Genomic DNA, 23864 nt, shown 5'->3' with positions numbered 1-23864 from the left:
TATATATATATATATAAAATTCTATTTTCACACATCAAAAAGGATCACTAACTTAAATTGACTGAGGTTTATCACTGTGATATTCAAAATGCTAGACTTTAGTATCCATTTCAAATTAAACCAAGGCCACCTGCACTAATTGGATCTACAGGGACAAATAGTTCTCAGTTGTGAAAAACAAGCGGCATCGCTGTTGGTTTCTTCATTTAAGCTTTTGAAATTGACTCTGAAGACATGTCTGAATCAATATGAGAAGTGGGAATTGAAAACTCAATGCAGGTTAACCACATATTTTAAACAAACTGAACAGAATAATTTATTTTTGAATGATTGACTCACAGTGTCACCCTGAACCTGATAGAACAATAGAGCACATATTAGATTAATAGGTAACATATTAGGCTGCCTATCATCTTGAAGCTGTTACAGTCAAGGCTATCTGCGAATAATGAAGGCGTTTCAACTATTACACAACCTGGTTACGGCGTCCCAATAATTGGAAAATGCACTTCAGTCCGTCTGTTGACTTCAGCTCACAGCGACAATGGACCGTCTGGGAAACTGGAACAGCTTTTTTTCCCATATGTCATGGCGACAGGTGAGTATTACTTAATATATCCAGAAATGTCTACAGTCCTGTCAAGGTATGTGCATGTGTATGTTTGTTGACCAGCTGAAGACGGCGTATAAACAGGTACATTTCCCAAAGTAAAATAATTTTGGAGACAAGAAAACTGATAGCTATAACCTAATGTATAATTATGTGAGTTCTCAACATGAGGAATTCCTCACCGAACAGTAAGAGTATAGTTTTCCATATTGAGTATTTAAAGATCTTCATTACTGCTGCAGCTCGGCTTTGGTTTATGCATACTGTCTCACTTTTACAGTCCCTTATTGTAACAGGCTGCTCTTCAAAAAACATTTCCGTCACATTATTTGATTTTACGTCCATCGTCTTTTATTTTCCCAGATGTCAATCATAAATATAAATGTCTTCTCATCTGAATTCTGTGAGGAAATCAAGGTGAAAGAAAAAAGGACGTGTGGATACTGTTGCTCTTTTTTCCTTCAGGTTGATCCGAGTGTGTCCACAGCAGAGATCGGAGACTTGATTGAGTTTGCCCATCCATGGTCAGGATTGTCTCTTTGGGGAGTTTATGTTGGAGATGGCTGTGTTGTCCATTTCGGAGTTGGAGGTAAGAAACTGAAAATGTGACTTAGTTTGAAATAATGATGCTGCATATGAACAACTTAAACATGTGTTACTCAGAAAACTCAAATCTACCAGGTTTATTTTACTGAAATTAATATTTTTTTTACACACTTTCTTCCTGTAATTGTAAGATGAGAACATGACACAGAGAGCCTGCCGCAGCTTCCTTCAACAAATGGTTCCGAAGTCGAACGGTGATCGTGTTTTGAGGAAGACCAGAATCTGCACGCAGCGCATTACGCAGATCAAAGTTCCTCCAGGAACTCGTATCAGGGTCAACAACAACAAGCACAACCTGGCTCCATCTCCACAAGAGATGATGAAGAAGCGCTGTGAGACTTTTCTGCACCAGGAGTTCAAATACGACCTGATGAACTTCAACAGCGAGCATTTCGCCACATTTGTTCGATACGGCAACGCTGTGTGCAACCAGGTTGGTTCAACGATACCCGAGTGAAAGAGATTGTGTGGCGTTGTAAATATTAAATCTATAGCCAATGAATCAGCCTATAATTTAATATATTAATATTTTTGTATTTGCTATTTTTTAGATTCCCTTTAAGAAAAAGAACGACGCGCATGGGGATACATCTCAAACTTTGCAAATGATAATGCAGCAACGGATGGAGACAGAGCAACAAACCGAGACAGAAACTTAAGGATCTTCTGCGGTGCATCTCACGTACATCTGTCACACTGACTTTGATAAGGAGCAAAAATAAAACTCTTTGGCTGCTACATTGTCTGAGAATGTTTCATTTCACAACGCAGGACACAATCAAATCTGTTCAATGAAAAGAAAAAAGAAGATGGCACAGTATTAACAACGTTTCTGTGCCTCCGCGCTCACCCGCAAAAACTTTACCAACAAAGCAAATCCCATAAGAGTCAGGAAAGTATGTGTCCTCTTGTTTATTAAGACTTCAGGAATGTCAATAAGAGCATTTCTATACAGTAGGAGGCCAGACACAATGACCTTCTGCTATTCTCCTTCTTGATAATGACCCAGACAAAGTCACACTGCCCATCAACCAGACCTCTAATAAAGCCAAACACTCTCTATCATCTGCTAATAACCTCCACACAGCAGCAGGAGTCATGAACAGGCCAACGTCTTCTGAATGCGAGGAGGGGAACAAAGCTCTGGGCGGACAGGAAGTAGCGGAAAGCATCCTGTTTATCGATCTGGGACTGTGCACTGCCTGATGGCGCATGGTGGTAACTACATTCTTCTTCTTCATCCCCCAAACACACAAAGACAAAGACTACTGTAGCAAAGCAAGAAAAAAAAAAATCAACAATCAATCCTTTTGGTACGTTCATTTGCTAGACTCCTGGTTGCGGCGCTGCTACACATGTACAATTACACACACACACACACACACACCTACGTACACACTTACAGGTGTGGTATTTTTCCAGAGATAGGGAAGGTAAACTCGTTACTCTTGTCTTAATTGGTATAGAGATTCCGTCCTTTTTTTTCCTCTCAGCAACCCCTCCAGGGGAATGCTGATTGATTGTCCTCCGAGTCCTCATAATACCCCCCCCCCTCCACCACCCTGCACATTTACACATACATTCTCTGTTAAGACATCCACTTCACCTCACTGCAGACCCCAGTAATCCACAGACAATTCACAGTTCAGCAGAGGATCATTTTTCCACCCGTCTCCTGCCTCTCCTCCAGCTTTCAGCTCACTGGCTCAGCCTGACAATGTACCCGTGCAGCTGGTCGGAGAAGGCCTGGAGAGAGAATTTATCTTGTACCCTCCTCCTCCCAGCTTGTCCCATGTCCCTGCGGAGCTGCGGCTCCCTCACGAGCCTCTCCATGGCCTTAGAGAAGGCGTCTGCTGTGGGCTCGCACAGGAAGCCCGTCTCCCCGTCTGCCACGCTCTCCAGGGGGCCCCCGGAGTTCACCGCGATAACAGGGCAGCAGCAGTACATGGCCTCTACGGGAACTATCCCAAAATGCTCTCTGCTCGGGGTGTACAGCACGGCGGCGCTGCCCCGCAGCAGCGCCACCTTCATTGAATCAGAGGGGGAGCGCAGAAAAGTGACACAGTCCTCCAGGCGGAGCTGCGCTGCTAGCTCTTTCAGTTCAGTGTAATGTTGAACATTCTCAGTAACTCGGTCATCGTAGCCACCCGCCACCACCAGGTGAATACCTGCTCTCTGGCTTGCAGGAAGGCTGCTCTTCAGGGCTGCGAGCGCCGCCAGAGCCAGCCCCAAATTCTTCTTCCTCTCGTATCGGTTCAGAGAGAGGAACAGGCAGGAGGTTCCCTCAGGGAGCAGCCCTCCCAGGCCTTGTGCTTCACTGGACTGTTGGTCAAAGGTGCACGTGTTGAGGGAGGGATAGAGGACATCTGTCTGGACTCCTCGCAGACCACGAAAGGTCTCGCTGAAGACGCCCGCGGTGAACTGGCTGTTTACCAGAATCTAAGAAGAAGTACAGAGAGATTAGACATATATCACATGCATTTTAATTCCCTATGAGTTGGATGACAGCCTGCGGTCTTTGATTATCCTAAAGTCTAGACTAAAATCAAAATGTAATTTTCTTTTCTACCAGGGCCCTGAGCTTTTACAACCCGCGGAGATCAGGCTGTATCACATTTTAAATAATCACTTTGGTTTATTCAAACTGTTAAAAAAAATATACCTTGTATTTTGATTTATGAAGAGAAACTTCACCTTTTAAACAACCTCTTAGTGAAATAAAAGTAATTCTGAGCAAACCAACTCTGTTTTCCAAACTTCAACCACTGAGCTATAAAAAAATAATTATTTTTCAGTTCCCTTGAAGGCAGCCTTTGCCTGGGATAGCACCGAATATTCCAAGTATTATTAATTTTGTTTATTATATGCATAATCTATAAATATTTACCTCTGAGATTTTACATCTAGTGCTATAAACCTACTTTGTGCATCAGAATCAACTTGAATTTTGTAACTCTTGTTACTGCTGTTAAACTCAGAAAAAATCACTTTCCTATCTGCAAACGGCAAAATGCAACAAAAAAAAAAGGAGGATTTAAAAACAAATTGAGAAGCTAAATTATATTATCCTTTTAGTTTAAATTTTTTTTTAATGATTTAGAATGTTTCTTATAAGTATAGTATAGTTTAGCTTGAAATCCTCACATAGGACCCGCTGGCCATTCTCAAATCTGAGCATAAAACCACACAGCATTTATTACCAGGGCCTTTAAAACACTCAGGTCACATCATGGTTCATAAGTATCTTTTGAAAATGACTTACAACTACTTTATTTTATTGTTATTTTTAAACTTGATCTAATACGTCTGGTATTTTTGTGTTGTACTCGTGTTTTATTTATTGCGGCAAAGTATTTTTTTAACCACCATGCTACAGAAATGAGCCTTTCCAATGACACAATCCTGCCCTGCAATCAGACCCTCACAACCTGTAGAATGACACAGCTTTCAACCCTCAGCCGTTACGCACCATATCAGCCATGCCAGTGGTGCGTTCCTCCAGCCAGTCGATGGGAGCGCGATAAAGCTTCTTCAGGGCCGACTTCCTCTGGGTGAGCAGCTGGTCTGGGAAGTGACAGTAAAACAAAACCTTCTTCCTGAGACGGGACAGTCGCAGCACCGGGATACACACTGACACCTGGGGTGGAATGAAAGGGATATGAACAAAAACGTACATGTCTTCCCTAAAAAATGTTCCTCCTTCCTGGCTGATCAAAAGCAAATATGGCAGCAGAAAAAACTAATAAATAAAACACTAAAAACTAAAGAATGAATAAGTATACACATACTAAATATAGTACGGCTGCAACGAACGATTATTTTCATGATTGATTATTCTGTCGTGAAAAATGTATATAAGATATTCAGTATACTGTCATAGAGGAGTAAAGAAACCAGAAAATATTCAATTTAAGAAACTGCAATTAGAGAATTTTGACCTTTTTTTAAACCGATTAGTGGATAATCAAAATAGCTTGTGATTAATTTAATTTAAAGTGTAATTTAAACTAATCGATTAATCATCGCAGCTCTAAAATATTGACATATATAACATAGCTAAACGTTCAGTAATATAAATTGACGCTAAATATACAGTAAAGCATACTGTGTTAATACTAAACAATGTATCTAACTGGTGAACACGTATCCTAAGACAATAACTGTAAAAGCTCCATGTGGCATTTGCATAACATGTTTTAGTTGACTGCAGTTTTATTAATTTCAGAAGTTTCTTCTACTGTCACACTGTAAGTCGATCATTAATGAGTTTTCTTTGTACTGTAATTATGTCCGAGAGAAAGATGATACCTGTGCGTATTTGTGTGAAAGACAAAACAGTACAAAATAAGCAAGGGAGGATCCACCTCATGGCATGGTATAGTAAAAGGGTGTGACACAAAAAGGAAGACACAAAGAGACAGTCCTCTGTTGACAATGGGAGCTATTCTCTGAGCAACCGAGACAGTTACAAGACACAGACGGCTCAGAGGAACTCAAATGAGTGACGACCAAACAGACAGAGAGTTAGTTCCTGTAGAACACGACTCACTTGGTCACAGAAGACGACATCGTACTCCACGCCGCTGAGGAAGACCAGGTAGAGGGCCACATAGATCATCCTCAGGTAGGCACACAGGGCATGCAGGTAACCAAACACACTGGTGGGTAGCCAGTCACCCACACAGACCTATTAGAAGAGTAATAGCAACAATGAAATCACACATTTACCATTCTTTGTCTTTGTTGTGTCATCTTTGATGGACGGTATTACATAGTGAGGTGTGTGTCGTTAACGTACCACAGGCAGATTTGGGTCCAGGGTCTCAGAGAAGCAGTGTGTTGGGTCGTAATGGGCCGTCCATATCTGAACACTACATCCCTTAGACTTCAGAGCGACGGCAGCATCGACCACCAGTCGCTCTGCTCCACCAATACCAAGGTCTGGATGGAGGAACACCACCCGCGCCATCCTGCACACAAGAATGAATAAAGTTCAAATTGAATCTGGGATATATTTTCCTACAATACAATGCAGGTTTGCAGACAGGGTTAAAGTTAAAGACATTGCACATCACTATATCATGCAGAATGACCGACTGATGAGCACAGACAGATTGTATACAAATCATCCCAAATTAGATGTACAAATGGTATATCCACAACCTGAGGTACACATCAAAGTGTAAATCAATTTTCAATGGCATTAAAACAATCAACTCTCCCTACACAAGTAAACAGAGATTTATGAATCTCATGCCAATAAGAGAAACTTTTCAGTGCTGCAAGAATTTGTCCTTGTGGTTTTTGTAACATCATTTTAATTCTTAATGCTGATCACTCTGTGCAATAATTAGATAATTATCTGACGGACACTTTGTGCAATAATCTGGCAAAACTGTCATCTCATCAATTTACATATTGTATTTTTATATTTTGTATTGTCTCTTTTTTATTGTATTATCTTTTCATAAGCACCTATGGGATTGTCACAATCTAATTTCGTTGTACTACACAATGACAATAAAGGGCTTGAATCTTGAATCTTCATAACTTTAAGCCCTTAAATTAATTTGCAATGCCATTAAAACTCTCCCTACACAAGCAACCAGAGATTTATGAATCCACCATCTCATGCCAATAAGAGAAACGTTTCAGTGCTGCAAGAATTTGTCTTTGTGGCTTTGTAACATCATTTAATTCATAACTTTAAGCCCTTGAAGCACTATCATGTGATAAAACATCTACTGCAAACCATTGTGGCTGTCATTATGTCCCCAAAGTGCTCTGTTATAAACCTCTAGCTGGCACTGAATTTAAGGATAAGAAGTCAAACTACTAGAGTAAACAGATATAACCTTCTGATTTAGATGAACTGTTTGAAGTTAAGTGTGTTTAGCTAACTGTTACAGTGATAAGCCTGTTGTTAAGTTATCTAATGAAGTTATAACCCATTAACAATCTAACATGGTTGGCAGTTGTCTAACACGTAGCTATATCTCCTTACAATATAATTATAATGTTTACCTTCTGAGCTCTCGACTATCTTGTCCGAGTTTGGAAACCTTGTGATTATGCTCGTCAGTAGCAACATGAACAACTCGTGAAACTGTCCCGTTTGGACGCCATGTTGGCTCAAACCATCTAACTGTGATTAGGCTAATCGGCGCTTCGTGCTTGCACCACAATGGCGTCTGTTTCCTCAATGCAACTTCCTGTGAGACACGTCTCCCTCAGAATCAAGGTTTGACCAAATATTTGCCTTTACATTAAAAGTACAAGTACACACAAATTCTAATGTACTCAAAATATATTTGTGTTTTTAAAATACTTTAAATCAAAGTGGCATAAACAAATCTCTTAAAATAATGTCTGATTAATTTGTTTTTGTGTGTTGAATGCGATCAGCCGCGCAGGCTTCTGCTCGGTCGCCTGCGCTGGTCTTTGTGTTTAGCAGTCGTGTCGTTTGTTAGACACGCGTCAGCTTAGTGAGCTCTCTTCTCTAGTTTTGACCAATTCACACATACCGACTCTCTGCTCTTCATTTGACGTGGACATCAGCTTGAAGAGGGGCTCAGGGTTTCATCTCGCATCGGGACACATAAATCAACATGGTAAGATACTCAGCTCCCTCTTAAAAGACTAATGTTAAAGCTAATTACCTCTATTGCACCAGTTTAACCATTAGACCTGAGCTAACACTGTGCTATCTGGTAGCTAGCTTGCTAAGGTTAGCTCATCAATTGTGGACGTGGCTCTTCTTCAACAACTCAAACAAGTCCTGAAACACATTTTAAAAGCTGCCCCAGCATTACACGAATGAATGAATTATGTATGAACACGTCTGGTTGTGATGTTGTTGTGATGATGGTAAATCAGTTGAAATCAATGAACAGTGTGGACGACTAGTTAAAGGCCTTTGCCATCAGACATCTGACATAAACACACTGTACAAGTTAGCTATTCAAGAATCACTGTTAAACCTCTTTATCTGAATGTTGTAGGTTGGTTTTAGCTGTGTGTGTGAGTGTGTGAGATATAAGACATAATGTCAGAAAGAAGGTATACTGGAGTAATACTAATATAATCCTTATACTAGGAAATATTATTTTTTTAAAAGCAATTCCTAAATTAAAAATAGTCAGGGTCTGTTACCACTGACTCAGTGTTTACTAGGGGTGGAAGAACATATTGAGTATTGCAATACATTGCCATCAGTCTGTCATAAACACACTGTACAGTTCAGAATCAAAAAGTAAGTTAGCTATTCAAGAATCACTGTTAAACCTCTTTATCTGAATGTTGTAGGTTAGTTTGTGTGAGTAAAAGAAAGTATGTATATATGTATAGTCTAAATTAAAATTAATTTCATTTGTGGACGTGGCTCTTGTTTCAACAACTCAAACAGTCCTAAAACACATATTTAAAGTTGGCCCCAGCACTACATGAATGAATGAATTATGTATGTATATATATATTACATTGTGATGTTGCCCTTGCTTAGAAATCAGTTGAAATAAATGAACAGTGTGGACAACTAGTCAAGGCCTTTGCCATCAGACATCTGACATAAACACACTGTACGGTTCAGACTTAAAATGTTAGTTAAGCTATTCAAAAATCAATGTTATAACCTCTTTATCTGAATGTTGTAGGTTAGTTTTAGCTGTAAGTGTGTGTGTGTCTGTATAGTCTAAATTAAAATTAATTTCATTTGTGGACATGGCTCTTGTTTCAACAACTCAAACAGTCCTAAAACCCATATTTAAAGCTGGCCCAGCACTACACGAATGAATGAATAATTTATGTGATGTGTGAACACGTCTGGTTGTGATGTTTATGTGTTGTTGATTAGAAATCAGTTGAAATCAATGAACAGTGTGGACACCTAGTTAAAGGCCTTTGCTATCAGTCTCTTGACATAAACACACTGTACAGTTCAGAATCAAAATATGTAAGTTAGCTAGTCAAGAATCACTGTTAAACCTCTTTATCTGAATGTTGTAGGTTAGTTTTAGCTGTGTGTGTGTGAGATATTAGACATAATGTCAGAAAGAGGGTATAATGGAGTAATACTAATATAATTACACTTACACACCAAAACTGACGGTGGAATTTCATTCATTCATTCTTACTGTGCAATATCATTTTCCAATTGTGCTATTTTGTTAATAGTCTGTTTATTGTCAATACTGTATATACTGCTCCTATTTTTTATACTTCCTTCTATTTAAATGGTTCATATTTTGTTACACTTTGTTTAGCTCTTTTTTTTTACTGTGTTAGCTGATGCATCTTGTTTTTTTGCACTATCCCCTTTGCTGCTGTACACTGCAAATTTCCCCACTGCGGGACTAATAAAGGAATATCTTATCTTAATGTTCATGTGTATTAATTGTGGTGTCTTCCCCCTCAGCCTGGACCAGCAGCAAGTGCAACCAATGTTGGGGCGTCTAGCCGTTCCCCCAGTAAGACAGTGGCTCCCCGCGCAGCCGGCTCCACAGTCAGACAGAGGTACACACACACACACACACACACGTTTTACTTCTATAATCCAGTAGACAGATGTGTAAACTCTCCATAAGTGCATACAGATGTGCATACAGATGTGCAACTGACCTGCGTAAATGGATGTAGTAACGCAATGAATGAAAAGTCTTCCATGGAGGGCTCACTGAAGTGTTTGAAAATGATGTGAGTCATTTGCTACAGTTGTCACTAGAGATTTCAAACCATTTGAACACCTATTGGACATTTTAGTCTTGAGGGACATGAGGGAATATCTTTTTGGAAGAATTTAGTTCAGCGACTTGGATAATCCATGCCAAGATGCACTGAAGCTGTCGTGGCGACTCATAGTCTTGATTGTATACCAAAACACTTCATATTTGTTTTTCATTAATTTGTCACACATCTGTATGTTGTAGCCATTGATGACCGCTTTACATTAAGCATGAGAGATAAGTTATGTGGTCATCTCTACCCACACACGTTCTCTATAATTATTTGTCAAAAGCCCCCCCAGCATTGACCCCGCCTGCTCATGTCATCTTACTGTAAAGAGTGATTGATGATTTTCAGCTTTATTTTATTGTGTGCCCTCCCTCTGTAGATTGGAGCAGCAGATAGATGTTGTTGTCCTGTGGGCTTAATCAGTGTGTAATCAGAGGCTCGCTGTTACCTCTCTCATTATTACCCATTACTATCACCCGCTTCATTACCTCATTAACCTCCGTTTAATCTCATCACACAAGTGAAGCAGCCATGAATCTCTGCGTTCTTTCATCAGCAGCTACTGTAGTTAGTTACAATCTGAATACAGTGTATAATGGCAAGTAGTGTTTTCATTAGTGTTGTCACGACACTGTAATTTCTAACTTCAATACAATGCTTTGAAAAATATCTATTAGATACCATTTTTGATACCACGGGGCTTGTATTAAAAGATAAATAATGTGTGTCAAAACCTTGTTGGATAGAAGAGAGAGCAGAAAGTGCAGCTGGTACTAGGGCTGACCCGAATGCTTCGAAGCTTCGACTGTTGCCATGGTATTCAACCTCCACATCATTATTCGAATACTCCATTTTTTTATTTGAAAAAAAATGTATATAAGTATATAATAATAATCCCAAAATAGCCCATGAAATAAGGAATAATCCCACAACATTATTCATTATTCATGCTCAGTGGTGCAGCAGTGGTAATGAAACAGGGGAGATGGAGACAGAAAGACAGAAGAACATGTCAGCAGCCGCGCTGCTCCGCAAAGCTTCAAATACCTTTGAATATTTCTCGCCGAAGCTTTGAAGCTCAAAAAAATGGTATTCGGGACAGCCTTAGCTGGTACCCGTGTATCGCTACTGTGGAAAATGAGTATTGAAACAGTTTCAAATAGTTAGTATCGATACTTTGATATTTTTGACAACACTAATGGCAGGGATTTTTTTCCTTTTTGACTGGTTTTTGATCAAAATGTTTGGTTTTAAGAAACTGCTGGATGAGTAAAGGTTATGAGATTTGTTCTAATTATTTTGTTTAGAGCATTTTGTAACATGAAAATTGCTATAGCGGGAAAAACATTTTTTAATAAGAAGGCATTTTAACAGTTTAAGATCAGATTAGTTGTCACGTAAAGCCCTTGATGATGACACACACTTTGCAGTGTTAATATATTCATGACTTGGTGTGTGCGTTCCACAGGAAAGCTACCAGCAGCGGTACACGCAGCGGTGGCAGGACCACAGGATCGGCAGGCACCGGCGGCATGTGGCGCTTCTACACAGAAGACTCGCCAGGCCTCAAAGTGTAAGTGCAGTTTATAAAAGCAGAACACCGGGACATACACACTCGCAAAACAAATTTAGCCTCTGACATTTGTAACTTTAACTAATTCTCAGGATTTCCGACACTTGCTATCATTAGTGTTTTATATGTGCTCATCAGGTAGAATGGGAGGAACGTTTAATGGCAGGAAATTGGACAGACGTGCCTCTGTGGTAAAACCGATCATCTGAGCGGTGGATCACGTTGATTTAAATGTGTCTGTTTATACACACACACAATTATGTGTTAGGGATGCACACTTTTAGAAAACTCTCAAACTTTTATTCTGCTGCATCCTCGCCCCTAATATTAGAGAAGGCGTCCTGTCTCCTGGCCGTAGCTGGCCGTGGTTGATCGATGGTGCTGTGGTGGTTATTGAGTGCGTCTCTCCAGCAGTCGAAGGAGGGCAGACTCGCCATACAGTGCTGTATATCGAGTGCGTGTTTGTTCCTGCGTTAGACGCCGGCCTCAAAGCTTCATTAAAGGATGCACTCTGAAAGGTCAACTCAATTACAGCCTTCTGACAGGGAGAGGAGGGGGCCGCTGAGGAGATGGTTGGCATGGCAATGCTGCTACTTAGCGATGCGCCCCATCCACCCCAACCCCCCACTCAGTCCCTCCTTCAGAGATGAGAGCGCCTCCTTGTTTCCTAAGCTCATCAATAAAATCAGCCACTTCCACTAAGACTCCGGCTGTGGTCGGGGTTAGAGCAAATGATGGGATTTTTTTGTGTGTGTTCGTTTTTTATCAGAGTGTTGATCAGTTTCTCTTTGTTACGACAGCGGCCCGGTGCCAGTGCTGGTGATGAGTCTGCTCTTCATTGCTTCGGTCTTCATGCTGCACATCTGGGGGAAGTACACCCGCTCTTAATCGCCAACTGATGACCTTTGACCCTGCGCCTCGATTTCTTAACACATTGGACCTGGACCAAACAACAAATGAACAACAACCTGACACCCCTGGTTCCCTTCTGCACTACAGACACACAAACTCAATTTTTTTTTTTATGTGACTGTTTCAGTACATGATCTTCATCTGCACCGATGTTGGTATCCACCCTTTGCTAGATCTGATGGGGTGAACGGGAGGAAGCCATGCTAGCCCACCTCAGATATGTAATGTCTGTGTGTGTGTGTGTATATGTGGCCCTCCTGCTGCATGGAGGTTCTGTGCAGTATTCAAGGACATTGTTGTTTTCAGGCCCCAGCAAACATTTCCCTCTTGTAGCCTGAATTTCATTTTATTTTTTTTTGTTAACAGCATTTGTACAAATGTAATTGTAATATTGTACAATAAAAAAGTAAAAAATCAATGTGTTGAAATTTACCCTTGTGTTCTGAAATAATAACCCTGTTTTGTGTTTGAGACATTTCAAGTTTAATGAGATATTTCTCAACCACATTTTCAGTGACCGTGAGGTTGTATTCTCACTTTGAACCTTCTGTAACAACTACCCCACTATTGGAAGCTGTACATTTTGCTATAAGGCATTTATGAACCTTTGTTTCAACAAAAATGCTTTCAGACAGAAAAGGCATATTGGAACCACAAAAATGTTAAGCGTTATATTTCAGTGTGATGATTGACAGTTCCCATAATACTTAATTGGTTCAGACAAGTTCCAGCTACCCGCAACTTATTTGACAGAGGATTTGGCCACAACTCATACTTTTTTAATTTGTTCAGTCTTGAATGGCACCTAAAACTGCATGTGTACTCATTGTATAATCAACCTTCATTTTCTAATCATGTCATCCAAGATTACATGGAACACACATACTCAAAAGCATCTTATCTACAGTATATGAGATTATATGTATACCAGCTGCTTTAAACTGACGTTTAACTATTTATTAAGCTTACCTCTGTAGGGGTTCAGAGGCAACAGCCTCCATCATGGGCCGCCCGCCCCAGCGTTCGTTCTCAACACCCGTACCATACTGAAGCTTTTTTTTTTTCTGCCGCTCTCAATAATTGCAGATGGCAAAATTAGTTTTTTAAAAGTGTCAAATATAGTCTTTATAGTGTCAGAATAACACCAGAAGGCACACCGCATGCAGGACATCATCTTATGGCTTATGTCTGATGAATACTGAATGTTACACAATAACTATATATTAGTTTTTCCTCTTTTCTCATGGCTGTGCGTCTATTCTAGGAGAAGAGAGCATAACAATCAGCTGATGTTTTAAGGAAAGTACACCTGCATATGTCCAAAGCACGATAATAGTTTTTGTTTAAATCATTCTCTAAAAAACTTTAAATCAAGAAGTTCTTATTGCTTTGTTTGAGCCAAAAAAAACTGGCAACCAATTTGTGTTTTTGTTAATCTAAAGGATTGCATAATCAAAGGAATACATTTAGGTTTTCCTATAAAATCACTGAAAGACTCTTAATGTTCTTCATCTGGTGTTTTTCTGTCTTTTCCTGAGGGGGGCGCTGCAGACTATTTTCCTGAATATCACTGGCTCAGAGAATATGAAGATACAGTATATCTCTGTCCTCAACACACGTTCTGTGTGGTGACACTTTTTTTTTTACGAGTCATATCATCAGAATACTATGTGACATGTTTGTATCAATAGCTTAGTTGCAGGTGTGCCACGGTGTGCCTGTGCCAACCAAAGAAGCAGCTGGCACACCCAAAAATCTGATGCAGAAGGAATTTTTAGTTACGGTTGAATAATTGTTCATTTCAAAATAAAATAGAAATTACTTTCTTATAAAAAAAAAACATTCACCGTCATGCGGACTGTATAGCCACACGCCATCTGTTTGATACTCTAATGCTTCATAACCAGACGAATGCCTATGACAATCACTATAACTGAGCTGAGTGGAACAAAAGTAAATTTGATTCGTCCACTTTAAGTTAAACAGTGTGAGGAATTTATGACATGATGTTCAGTCTAATGCTGACAGCTGCTGGCCGGCTGTTTTGTAGTTGTAGAAGTAGTACAGGCCCCACCTGCATCACCAGGTTACCTGTGTTGAATATAAAACCACCAGCTGGCTTGTAGTTGTGCTTCTGTCTGTGTGTGTGTGTGTGAGAGAGCGAGAGCTTGTACCTTGTGTTAAACGTAGCATTCGGATCCTGTTCATTAATTCATTACTGTTGCTATGGCTCTGCTTTCCCACCGGCTTCCAGTGTTCGTGGCAAACTCAGGCACTACTGCCACATCACTCTCCCTGTCGTCCCAGTCCTGCACACACACACACACACACACGTACACACAGATACACTCACAAACTCTGCGGCCCAATTCATGGTGGCACAACACGGCGGTGAGCCAGAATTATTCAACATAACGATTAAATATGAAGGAGCCGTGGTGAAGCCGTCCCTCGGTGTTCAGGAGTCAAACAGGCCCAGGCAGCACATGGAGCGCTCCACACTGCTGCCTGCAACCTGTAGTTCCAAACTCCTCCTGACACCGTCTACACAAGTCAACTCAGTGTTTCATCACGGGCTAGAAATGAGGTACATTTCATTTCATTTCATTAACCCTGGGACCAGAGTCCTCAGTCTTTGTGTTTGGGACAGACAGACACATCAATAATGCTCTGAAATCACTCAGTATGTAAGCACTCACATGTTTTGGATTTTTACTCTGGCGTTTCTCCAGTTTGTGCTTAATGGTTTTCAGCTATGTGTAAATGATTTTGTTGTGGTTGATTTGACACACCTGCCCTAGTTATGAAATGTCAGTTATGTGGTTGCTGTATTTTATCCTAAAGAAGGCATTTTGCCAAAATATTGATCTTGATTATTTAGGGGGATCTATTGACAGAAATGGAATATAATATTAATAAGTGTTTTCTTTAGTGTATAATCACCTAATAATAAGAATTGTGTTTTCGTTACCTTAGAATGAGCCGTTTATATCTACATACGGAGCCGGTCGCGATGTTTCTACAGTAGCTGAGAATGGACAAACCAAACACTGGCTCTAGATAGGGCCATTCAAGTTTTCACGTATTCACATCGGCCACCGTAGTTCTCCTACACGCTTGGGCCTCGGGAGAAGTTTTAGTTGGTTGCAATCTGCAACCCCAACTCTAGATACCACCAAATCCTACACACTGCACCTTTAACCAAGAGTTTGCGTGCAACTTTCTTTGTTGCACCGATAGACTGTATATAAGAAGTGGAAGTAGTCACTGTGATGTCACCCATTGGTTTGTGGATTGCCGTTTTGAAGCCTCCAGTTCAGCATTTTGGCCATCCCCATCTTGGTATTTGGCCATCACCATCTTGTTTTTTTGCAACCAGAAGTAACACAAGAGAGTGGAGCTAAGTACAACCGAACGCTGAATAAGACATTTTCAGGTGACCTAAACTGAAGTTGTAAGACAAATACACAGACAACTCCCAGACCGGACAACGCCGTGGTAGCAACCGGCCAATCACAAGGTAGCCACGCCCCAAAGCATCCCCTGCTTTATGGTCTATTTGACTCTAAATGGGACCATAATTTACTAAATGAACATCATGCTGTATTGGAGAAGATTTGAAACTAGTGATTGAGACCATAAACTCATGTTTACAATGTTTACTTGTGATAAATCACGTGAGAAGTAGGCTCATTTTCTCATTGACTTCTACACAATAAGACTTCTTTTTGCAACCAGAGGAGTCGCCCCTTGCTGGCTATTAGAAAGAATGCAAGTTTAAGGCACTTCCCCATTAGCTTCACTTCCCCGGACCCAGAGGTTGCCCACTGGTTGCACCTCACTAAAGGTGTTTGTTTCTTTTAATTCTTCAGCAATCACTCAATAAACAATATCCACATAAGGAGACATGAAGGAAGCAAAAATAAATGTCATCAACGTGCATGTTAAGTTACCAGACAAGCAAAGCCTATACCTCTCTATTCTACATAAATCATCCTGAACATCCAAAATGTGAGGTGACGTTTGTCTCGTGGAAAGCAAGAGAGGAGTGAGAGATGGGAAGAAAGAGAAAGAGAAAGAAAAGAAGAGAAGCTTTCTTCAGAGCGCTTCCTTCCACCAGAAACCCATATCCTGTGAAGAAACCACACGCTTTTACAAGGGATGGTCCCTTACATAGAGAGAGGTGAGCTGTAAATAGGTCACATATATACATTCTGTTCTACATAACACATGTTGCTCTGTGGTTTAGCATGAAGGAAAAAGAAACTGTTTAAGCCATTCTCTCTCTCTATCTCTCTATCTCTCTCCCTCTCTTTGTTACTCCCTCACCCATTCATCACACACATGTTTATGCCCAGAGATGTTCCAACCAGCAGGTAAACACAGCTATCAGGATATCAGGTGCAGCAGAGGGCTCATGATTTGAAAGTCTTCTTTCCTTTCAAAGACTGCGCAGAATATTCCCTCTTTAGATGAATGTGAGCGCCCAGCCATGCACGCACGTATGCCAAGTATGTGTGTGTATTTTTTAACACATCACATGGTTGGTAAAGCGTGGAATGAATCGACAGGCGGGTGGGATCGATCCACGCTCACCGACCAAGTGAATCCTGAGGGATGTCCCAAAAACTGAGGGCTGGTTAAGGGGATGCAGGGACACCTGTGACGGGATGAACACTGAGAAATGGTTTTGAAAGTTGCACAAAGGCCCACCAGCGCGATCTGTTTAACAACATATGGTGTAGTATACAAGTATTAGCGGTGGTGGAATAAGTATTCAGCTCGTTTGAGTAAAAGTAGCATTAAAACAATAAAAAATACTTTATTTAAAGAATAAAATCATGTTCTTACTTTAATCTCAAAATTACTTATTCTAGGGAATTCAAAGTGTTATATTACTGATAATGTGTAATAAGTGTTTAAAGGAACAGTGTGTGACATTTCGGGAATCTATTAGCAAAAATTGTACATAATATTCATAACTATGTTTTCATAAGTGTATAAACACCTGAAATTAAGAATCGTTGTGTTTTCATTAACTTAGAATGAGTCCTTCATATCTACATGGGGAGCAGGTCCTCTTCAAAAAGTCCTCCATGTTGCTCTGCCGTTTTTCTACAGTAGCCCAGAACGGACAAACAAAACACTGGCTCTAGAGAGAGCCTTTCGCGTTTTTACGTTACCTGAAGGCCACCGTAGTTCTCCAACAAGCTCGTGAAACTGCGGTAACTTGCCGCAGAGTTCAAAATCGTGGTACCGCCAGCCGTCTGACTTCTGTTGCTCCTAAAGTAGTGTTATTATGGTAAGGATGGCCTCTGAGAGAGAGGAACGGCGTCACCACGGTTTTGCACTCGGCAGCTCACGTTACCGCAGTCTTGGAAAGGGAGCAGTGAGCCGAGGGGTACTCAGTTGGTTGCAATCTGATACCACACCACTAGATGTCGCCAAATCCTACACACTGTCCCTTTAAATAATGGGGTCTGTGCAATGCTAAAACGGACCATTGCATATACTTATGGGACGCTAAATCCATAGTGGAATGCATCATATTTCATGAGTTTATTGTATGTTGAACAATTGTTACCTGCAAAAGCAAAGTGACTACAGCCATCAGATAAATGAAGTTGAGTGAAATCAAAAGGTCTCTTTTACTTTTACTGTGTTTTTACTTGTAAAAGTATAAAGTTGCATGAAACAGTTACGCTTCTCTTAACAACTAATCATTTCTCCACCTTTTATTGCAAAATGGCTTTTACATAGCTAACTTGTGTACCATATTTTTTATTGCTTTTATTGTAAATTTTTGTTACTATTCTTCACTATTTCCTTATAAATAAATCATTTTTATAGTACCTCAAAATGCTAAGTACAGTAACTACATAAACATACATAGTGTACTTTCCACCTCTGAGGATATTATACATACATATCATAGTTGTTTAAATGTTTTACATTCTCTGTGATGTATGTATGTGTATGTGTATGTGACTGTGTGTTCATGCTGGCCCGGTCGCTGTGATCATAAGACCAGTGATTAGTCAGTATCATTGCAGCCAATTGGGGCAACACTCTGTTAATGGCCGTTGATCAGCAGGTCCGCTGAGAGGTGAGAACTTGTTCACTGTAAAATAATCTGACTCCATATTCTGCATCCAGACCACATGGTCGCTGTCATATGAACTGTATGGGTAATGAGGGTCGGAGGGAGCTGGGACACAGAGAGAGTGTGTGTGTGTGTGTGTGTGTGTGTGTGTGTGTGTGTGTGTGTGTGTGTGTGTGTGTGTGTGTGCGTGTGCGGGGGCGTGTGCGTGTGCGTGTGCGTGTGCGTGTGTGTGCCAGCTGGATGCTCCCTGATCTTTGTGGACTCTTCCCTCAGAGAGAAATAAGAGAGTCAAAGTCAGAGCCAAGGCTGAGTCTGCATCTATCAGTACCTCATCACTCGTTCTCTAATCCTCTATGTGACACACACTCACCTCGTGCTCCATGCATGAAAGATGAACAGCGTGAAGCCTGTTCAACCTGCAGAGAGGTGGAACTGTTATAGGAAACAGAAGTCATAATCACTGCTCATATTTCCATTCAGCTCTGTTGCATCTGTAATTGTTAGTTGTAGTGACAGAGACAGAACTGTTTATTGTGTCTTTGATAATATTATTTAAACTATTATTGTAGTTTGTTTTTTTTACCTCCAGTTGTTTAACACATGTAGCTCCATTGATGGATATACTGTTCATAAATGTTAAAGATCAAATTCTCAGTTCTCAGATCAAGTATTTAAACATACTATGTCTACACTCTGGCCATTCACAACCAAAAACACAAACTACTACGACTTAGTTTTAAATATTAACTAAAAAGCAGTGCAGTACCTTCAGAGTTTCCACTCTTCTGCTCCACACTAAACAACGCTCATTATTTTGGTTCAAGTTCAGTTTGGAAGTCTAAAGTTCAGCATTTTGGCCGTCGCCATCAGAACACGAGAGGGTGGAGCCAAGTACAACTGATCGCTGAATAAGACATTTTTAGGCAACCATTTACTTTCATGAACTGAAAACACACTCTGAAAGGGTTAAAGTTGTAAGACAAAAACACGGAAAACTCCCAGACCGGAAAACACAGTGGTAGCGACCTGTCAATCACAAGGTAGCCACACCCTAAAGCTTACCCTGCTTTATGGTCTATCTGACTCTAAATGGGACCATAATTTACTAAATGAACATCATGCTATATTGGAGGAAACTTGAAACTAGCGATTGAGACCATAAACTCATGTTTACAATGTTTACTGAGGTAATAAATGAAGTGAGAAGTAGGCTCATTTTATCATAGACTTCTATACAATCAGACTTCTTTTTGCAACCAGAGGAGTCGCCCCCTGCTGGGTGTTAGAAAGAATGCAAGTTTAAGGCACTTCCACATTGGCTTCACTTTTCAGACCCGTAGGCTGTCCACTGAACAGAGATAACAGAAAGTAAATATTGAACACAAACACAACTAATGAATGGTACTGCTGTTCCGTATCTTCTGGATATGTAAATAATCAACGGTCAACTTAAAAGTCCATAATATGGCAATGCTGTGAGCACAACTTTTTTTCTGCTGCCCCGAAGTGGCCAAAAAAAATCAGTTATTACAGGTTTAAGTTGAAATTACATCAGCAACTGTGTTTGGCAAACTAATGTCAAATAGACAGCTGCCCAGTCTGTATTCTCACTCAGTCATGTAAACATTTTCACATGTTTTGTGAGGTGATTTTCAGCGCTGGCACTCACTTTCATGCCTGCTTTAGATATTGAATTGACAGCTGGCTAAAATCACATATTATAGCAACACAGGTTTATGATATATTCATTCATTCATTCATTGAAATTAATCTTTCAAATAGAGTGGATAAAACAGAGTAAGAAGATATCATTTGTAAAAACACAACATTTTGATCAGTTTTAGATCTACTGATTTGTTTGGAAAAAATATATGCAAATACAAAAAGCACGATTTAGAAGCCTACATTTAAATGTATTTTTTTGTGTACTAAACAATTAAAACAAAATATCACCATAAAGTTTTTCTCTATTATTTTTCATGAGATCCAGTGTAATACTTTCAGATAAGACACAAGAGATAAAGAAAGTATAGAGAAAGCATAAAGAATAACAAATATATCAGAGCTCAAAGGCCATAAAGAGAGAAAAAGAAAAAGAACTGTATCAACAAAAAAACTGACAAACGAGACAAGAAGTTGTTTAAAAATAGTCAAAAGTTAAATAGAAATGGAAATTGAGATCTTGAAGAAGGATATGGCTCCAACGGTTGAGGTTAAAAGCATAAAGGAAAGAAAACAAATACACAGAGGGTTGAAAGAAATGGAAGTTAAGCACAAGCAAGACGTAAAACAAAGAGAAGAAGAGACACAAGGTGCTGGAGAGAGATATGAATAACTACAGGAAGATGGAAACAAGTGGAAACAGTGGATGGTGGGAGAAAACCAAAAGACATTGAACAGGTCTGTAGTGATATATGCAAAGAATGGAACAATGCGGAGGCTCAACTAAAGACTAAAGATGAGAGCTGAATGAGACCTTTAAGGAGCGGGGGAAGAAACCAAACACAATGTTCCTTTTGTTGATGAGAAGACAGCAAACAGAGTGCGAAGAGTCAGTTAAAATACAAAAAAAATACAACAAGTTGCTCCTACAGTGAGTTCATTGTGTGTGTATACGTGCCATAGTGTGTGTGTGTGCGTGGGGTGTGTTACGATAAGGAGAATCCCAGGATGGAGGCCACATTGGTCTCTGTAACCTTTTTACACACATTCCCCTCCCATCAGCGGCGATGCCACGTCAGGCCTGGTGATGCCCCGTGTGACTGCCACAGGCACGCAGGGCCAACTGGGCTGTGATGTCATAAGCATGTGTCCCCCGGCCTGCAGCAGAGCGGATCGTACTGGACCCTCAGGGACACGCTGGCCACGTCTGGACTAATTTAAGGAGGAGGGAGGGGGTGACACTGCTGCGCTGAGTGTCTCAGGTGTCAGCCTTGTGCTTTCTAATATTAAAGACACTTGTGGCATGTGTATGTGTGTGTGTGTGTGTGTGTGTGTGTGTGTGTGTGTGTGTGTGTGTGTGTGTGTGTGTGTGTGTGTGTGTGTGTGTGTGTGTGTGTGTGTGTGTACCCATGTGTTTGTAAGAGTGTTGTTTATGTGTGGTGTATTTTTAGGTGACTGTATTTTCCACTCCTTGTGCAGCGCTCCAGGGCAGCGGCAGAGGGGAGAGGTGAGAGGGAGGATCACCTGGCTCTTGCATAATCATGTTAAAATATATTGATGGTGTCTGAAAGATATCCGGAGCATGTTTTTAGTTTATTTTGTTTGTAAATGGCTGCAACATTTGTTACATTCCTTTTGTATTACAGCCTCCAACAATGCTGAGCTCACTCGCTTTCATTGAGTCAAACAGTACAAACCCACATTAGTAGCAGAAATAGTCCAAATAATGACGTACGCAGTCTTTCTTTTTAGTTTTTAGAGCCAAGAGCTCTCATCTCTGAGTCATAGTTATCGTTTTCTTGGCTCAGCTGTGCTTCGCTCCTAAATCGAACACTTCCTACATCACATGAAAATAAAACAATATTCTGAGATCAATATTCTGATTGTGAAAGAGCAAAATTAAGTGTATTTCTTGGCAAAACATCCACAAATAAAATGTATTTTTGTCTCCAAGATAATTATATTGTCAGATTAATGACTTTGGCACGAATGGCATGTGTGTACGTACTACAGATGCATGTCTTGGGTGTGGTAGGTGGTTCTTCTTTTTATATTTTCTCCATTGTTTATTACAAAATGTGTCATTAATGAATGCCAACATTCAGAGTGTCTCCCTCCCTCTCTCTCTCTCTCTCTCTCTCTCTCTCGGCACCATGCCAGCCAACTTTTACATTACATTCAGGCGTGGTGGTTTTGTGGTTTATGATTTCATAAGCTTTCCACAGGATGAGCAGCAGAGTTGCAGCGCTGATGAATGAGGGAGGCTGTCACACACAATGAGAGCAGCCTTCAGTCACATGTCTGATGGACAGATTATGGAACATGGCGCTTTTCATATACACTAATAAATAACATCACACAAAGTTATTAATGATTTAACATTATCTACCTCTGCTGATGTGCTTCAGCTAAATGCTTTCCTAAAAGGTTGTAACTAGGACAGTCAGCGGGTGTCCTCTTGATTTAAACTGGCAATAACTGATTCGCTGGCCACTTGGGGGCAGCGGAAACAAGCTGTGAACAAAACTCACAACACGGAGCAACATTAGCATCCATTTAGTTCAGTTTGTGTCCAAGTGATGCATGTAAGCACAACATTCACTCTCCTTTTAGCTCTGTTTTTGGTCTCCACCATTAGGTTCACCCCCTATGTAAAGCTGCAGCGGGTAGAAATGGAGCAAATCGGATTTTTAAAAAAAAGTACTTTTTTATAAAACGGTCACTCTATCCTGACAGTAGTGCATGAGACAGGTAATCTGAAAAGAATCATGTGCCTCGGTGTCCTCCGGTGTTCTTAATGGCATCTGCAAGATTTCACAGACTGGAGGAAAACAACCAATCAGAGCCGAGCTGGAGCCTGCCGTCTCTGAGCAGCTGTCAATCACTCGGAAACTCTGAACAAACGGTCAAACTAGGCTAACTAACTAAATATGAATTAATATTCTGTTACTGTAATGCCTATTTCTCGCTTCAAATGTTTTCAGAAAACATCTTGTTGTGTTCTGTTGTACAATGAGAACGTTTATGACCCGGCAGCCATGTTGAGATCAGTTGAGGAAATACCGTCCCCTTCTCAACACCCAATAATGTACTACAAATACGACTACCTCAACAACCAAATAAAAGACAATATATGGCGTGAGATCGCCCTGCAGCTGGGATACGATAAAGATGGTAATGTAGCTGATATGCACTTGCTTATGTTATATGTTGATCGCAGAACGGAGCTAGCAACAACAGCTAACGTTAGCATCACATTTGGGGTCCGATTAGTTTATGTATTGTGTAATAGGTTTTTGTTGTGTGGAGTGGACATGGCACTATTTAGGAGGAAACTCATTGGGCCTCATTGATACAAATGGAACATGGCAACACGTAGATCTGGAAATGCTGCTGATGCGAACGGTGACAATGAACCGAAAAGAAACCGGAAAGAACCGAAAAGAAAATTTGCGAAAAACAAAAATCACAAGCTGAAAGACGCTATAAAGGGTGGGAAACTGCAAAGCGGAGGGATAATTATCGGTGGGTTCATCACCACGAGTGTCCTCTTTTCGTATGAATATACATCATTTTAATTTGTTCAGTTACTATAAAAAATATTGATTAGTGCAACTTTAAAGGTGAATAAGCCAAAGGCCAAGTCAGTTCATCTTCCCTGAACCGTA

At 40.4% G+C, this 23864-nt stretch overlaps 3 protein-coding genes and 1 long non-coding RNA gene across 4 annotated transcripts in view; 2 read left to right on the top strand and 2 right to left on the bottom strand.

Annotated features, from left to right (window-relative positions):
• Positions 1 to 485: 485 nt before the first annotated feature.
• On the top strand, positions 486 to 1954 carry LOC141779101 (phospholipase A and acyltransferase 2-like). Its single transcript, XM_074653760.1, has 4 exons — positions 486 to 598; positions 1076 to 1199; positions 1348 to 1649; positions 1768 to 1954. The coding sequence occupies exons 1-4, from the start codon at positions 545 to 547 to the stop codon at positions 1873 to 1875; spliced, it is 588 nt and encodes a 195-aa protein (XP_074509861.1). The 5' UTR covers positions 486 to 544; the 3' UTR covers positions 1876 to 1954.
• A 159-nt stretch (positions 1955 to 2113) lies between these two features.
• alg2 (ALG2 alpha-1,3/1,6-mannosyltransferase) lies at positions 2114 to 7399 on the bottom strand. Its single transcript, XM_074653759.1, has 5 exons — positions 7241 to 7399; positions 6015 to 6186; positions 5766 to 5903; positions 4686 to 4853; positions 2114 to 3655 (listed from the first exon to the last, which is right to left on the bottom strand). The coding sequence occupies exons 2-5, from the start codon at positions 6183 to 6185 to the stop codon at positions 2915 to 2917; spliced, it is 1218 nt and encodes a 405-aa protein (XP_074509860.1). The 5' UTR covers position 6186; positions 7241 to 7399; the 3' UTR covers positions 2114 to 2914.
• Positions 7400 to 7666: 267 nt separating this feature from the next.
• Positions 7667 to 12849, top strand: sec61b (SEC61 translocon subunit beta). The gene is made up of 4 exons (XM_074653761.1): positions 7667 to 7827; positions 9630 to 9727; positions 11415 to 11519; positions 12320 to 12849. The coding sequence occupies exons 1-4, from the start codon at positions 7825 to 7827 to the stop codon at positions 12405 to 12407; spliced, it is 294 nt and encodes a 97-aa protein (XP_074509862.1). The 5' UTR covers positions 7667 to 7824; the 3' UTR covers positions 12408 to 12849.
• Positions 12850 to 14412: 1563 nt separating this feature from the next.
• The window catches only part of LOC141779103 (uncharacterized), a 69153-nt gene continuing 59701 nt past the window's right edge, over positions 14413 to 23864 (bottom strand). Inside the window, exon 4 of the long non-coding RNA XR_012596195.1 lies at positions 14413 to 14740. This is a non-coding gene — a long non-coding RNA (uncharacterized LOC141779103). The remainder of the gene's footprint in view (positions 14741 to 23864) is intronic.

The sequence above is a fragment of the Sebastes fasciatus genome, chromosome 12 (genome assembly GCF_043250625.1).
Source record: "Sebastes fasciatus isolate fSebFas1 chromosome 12, fSebFas1.pri, whole genome shotgun sequence".
Taxonomy (NCBI): Eukaryota; Metazoa; Chordata; class Actinopteri; order Perciformes; family Sebastidae; genus Sebastes; species Sebastes fasciatus.
This window is presented reverse-complemented; position numbering and strand designations above follow the sequence as displayed.

Coding starts and splice junctions, on each gene's coding strand:
- LOC141779101 (XM_074653760.1), top strand. CDS start 545: ATGGACCGTCTGGGAAACTGGAACAGCTTTTTTTCCCATATGTCATGG. Junction 599..1,075: donor CCCATATGTCATGGCGACAG/GTGAGTATTACT, acceptor TTTTTCCTTCAG/GTTGATCCGAGTGTGTCCAC. Junction 1,650..1,767: donor GCAACGCTGTGTGCAACCAG/GTTGGTTCAACG, acceptor GCTATTTTTTAG/ATTCCCTTTAAGAAAAAGAA.
- alg2 (XM_074653759.1), bottom strand. CDS start 6,185: ATGGCGCGGGTGGTGTTCCTCCATCCAGACCTTGGTATTGGTGGAGCA. Junction 5,904..6,014: donor TGGACCCAAATCTGCCTGTG/GTACGTTAACGA, acceptor CTCTTCTAATAG/GTCTGTGTGGGTGACTGGCT. Junction 4,854..5,765: donor ATGTCGTCTTCTGTGACCAA/GTGAGTCGTGTT, acceptor ATTCCACCCCAG/GTGTCAGTGTGTATCCCGGT.
- sec61b (XM_074653761.1), top strand. Junction 9,728..11,414: donor GGCTCCACAGTCAGACAGAG/GTACACACACAC, acceptor TGCGTTCCACAG/GAAAGCTACCAGCAGCGGTA. Junction 11,520..12,319: donor GACTCGCCAGGCCTCAAAGT/GTAAGTGCAGTT, acceptor TTGTTACGACAG/CGGCCCGGTGCCAGTGCTGG.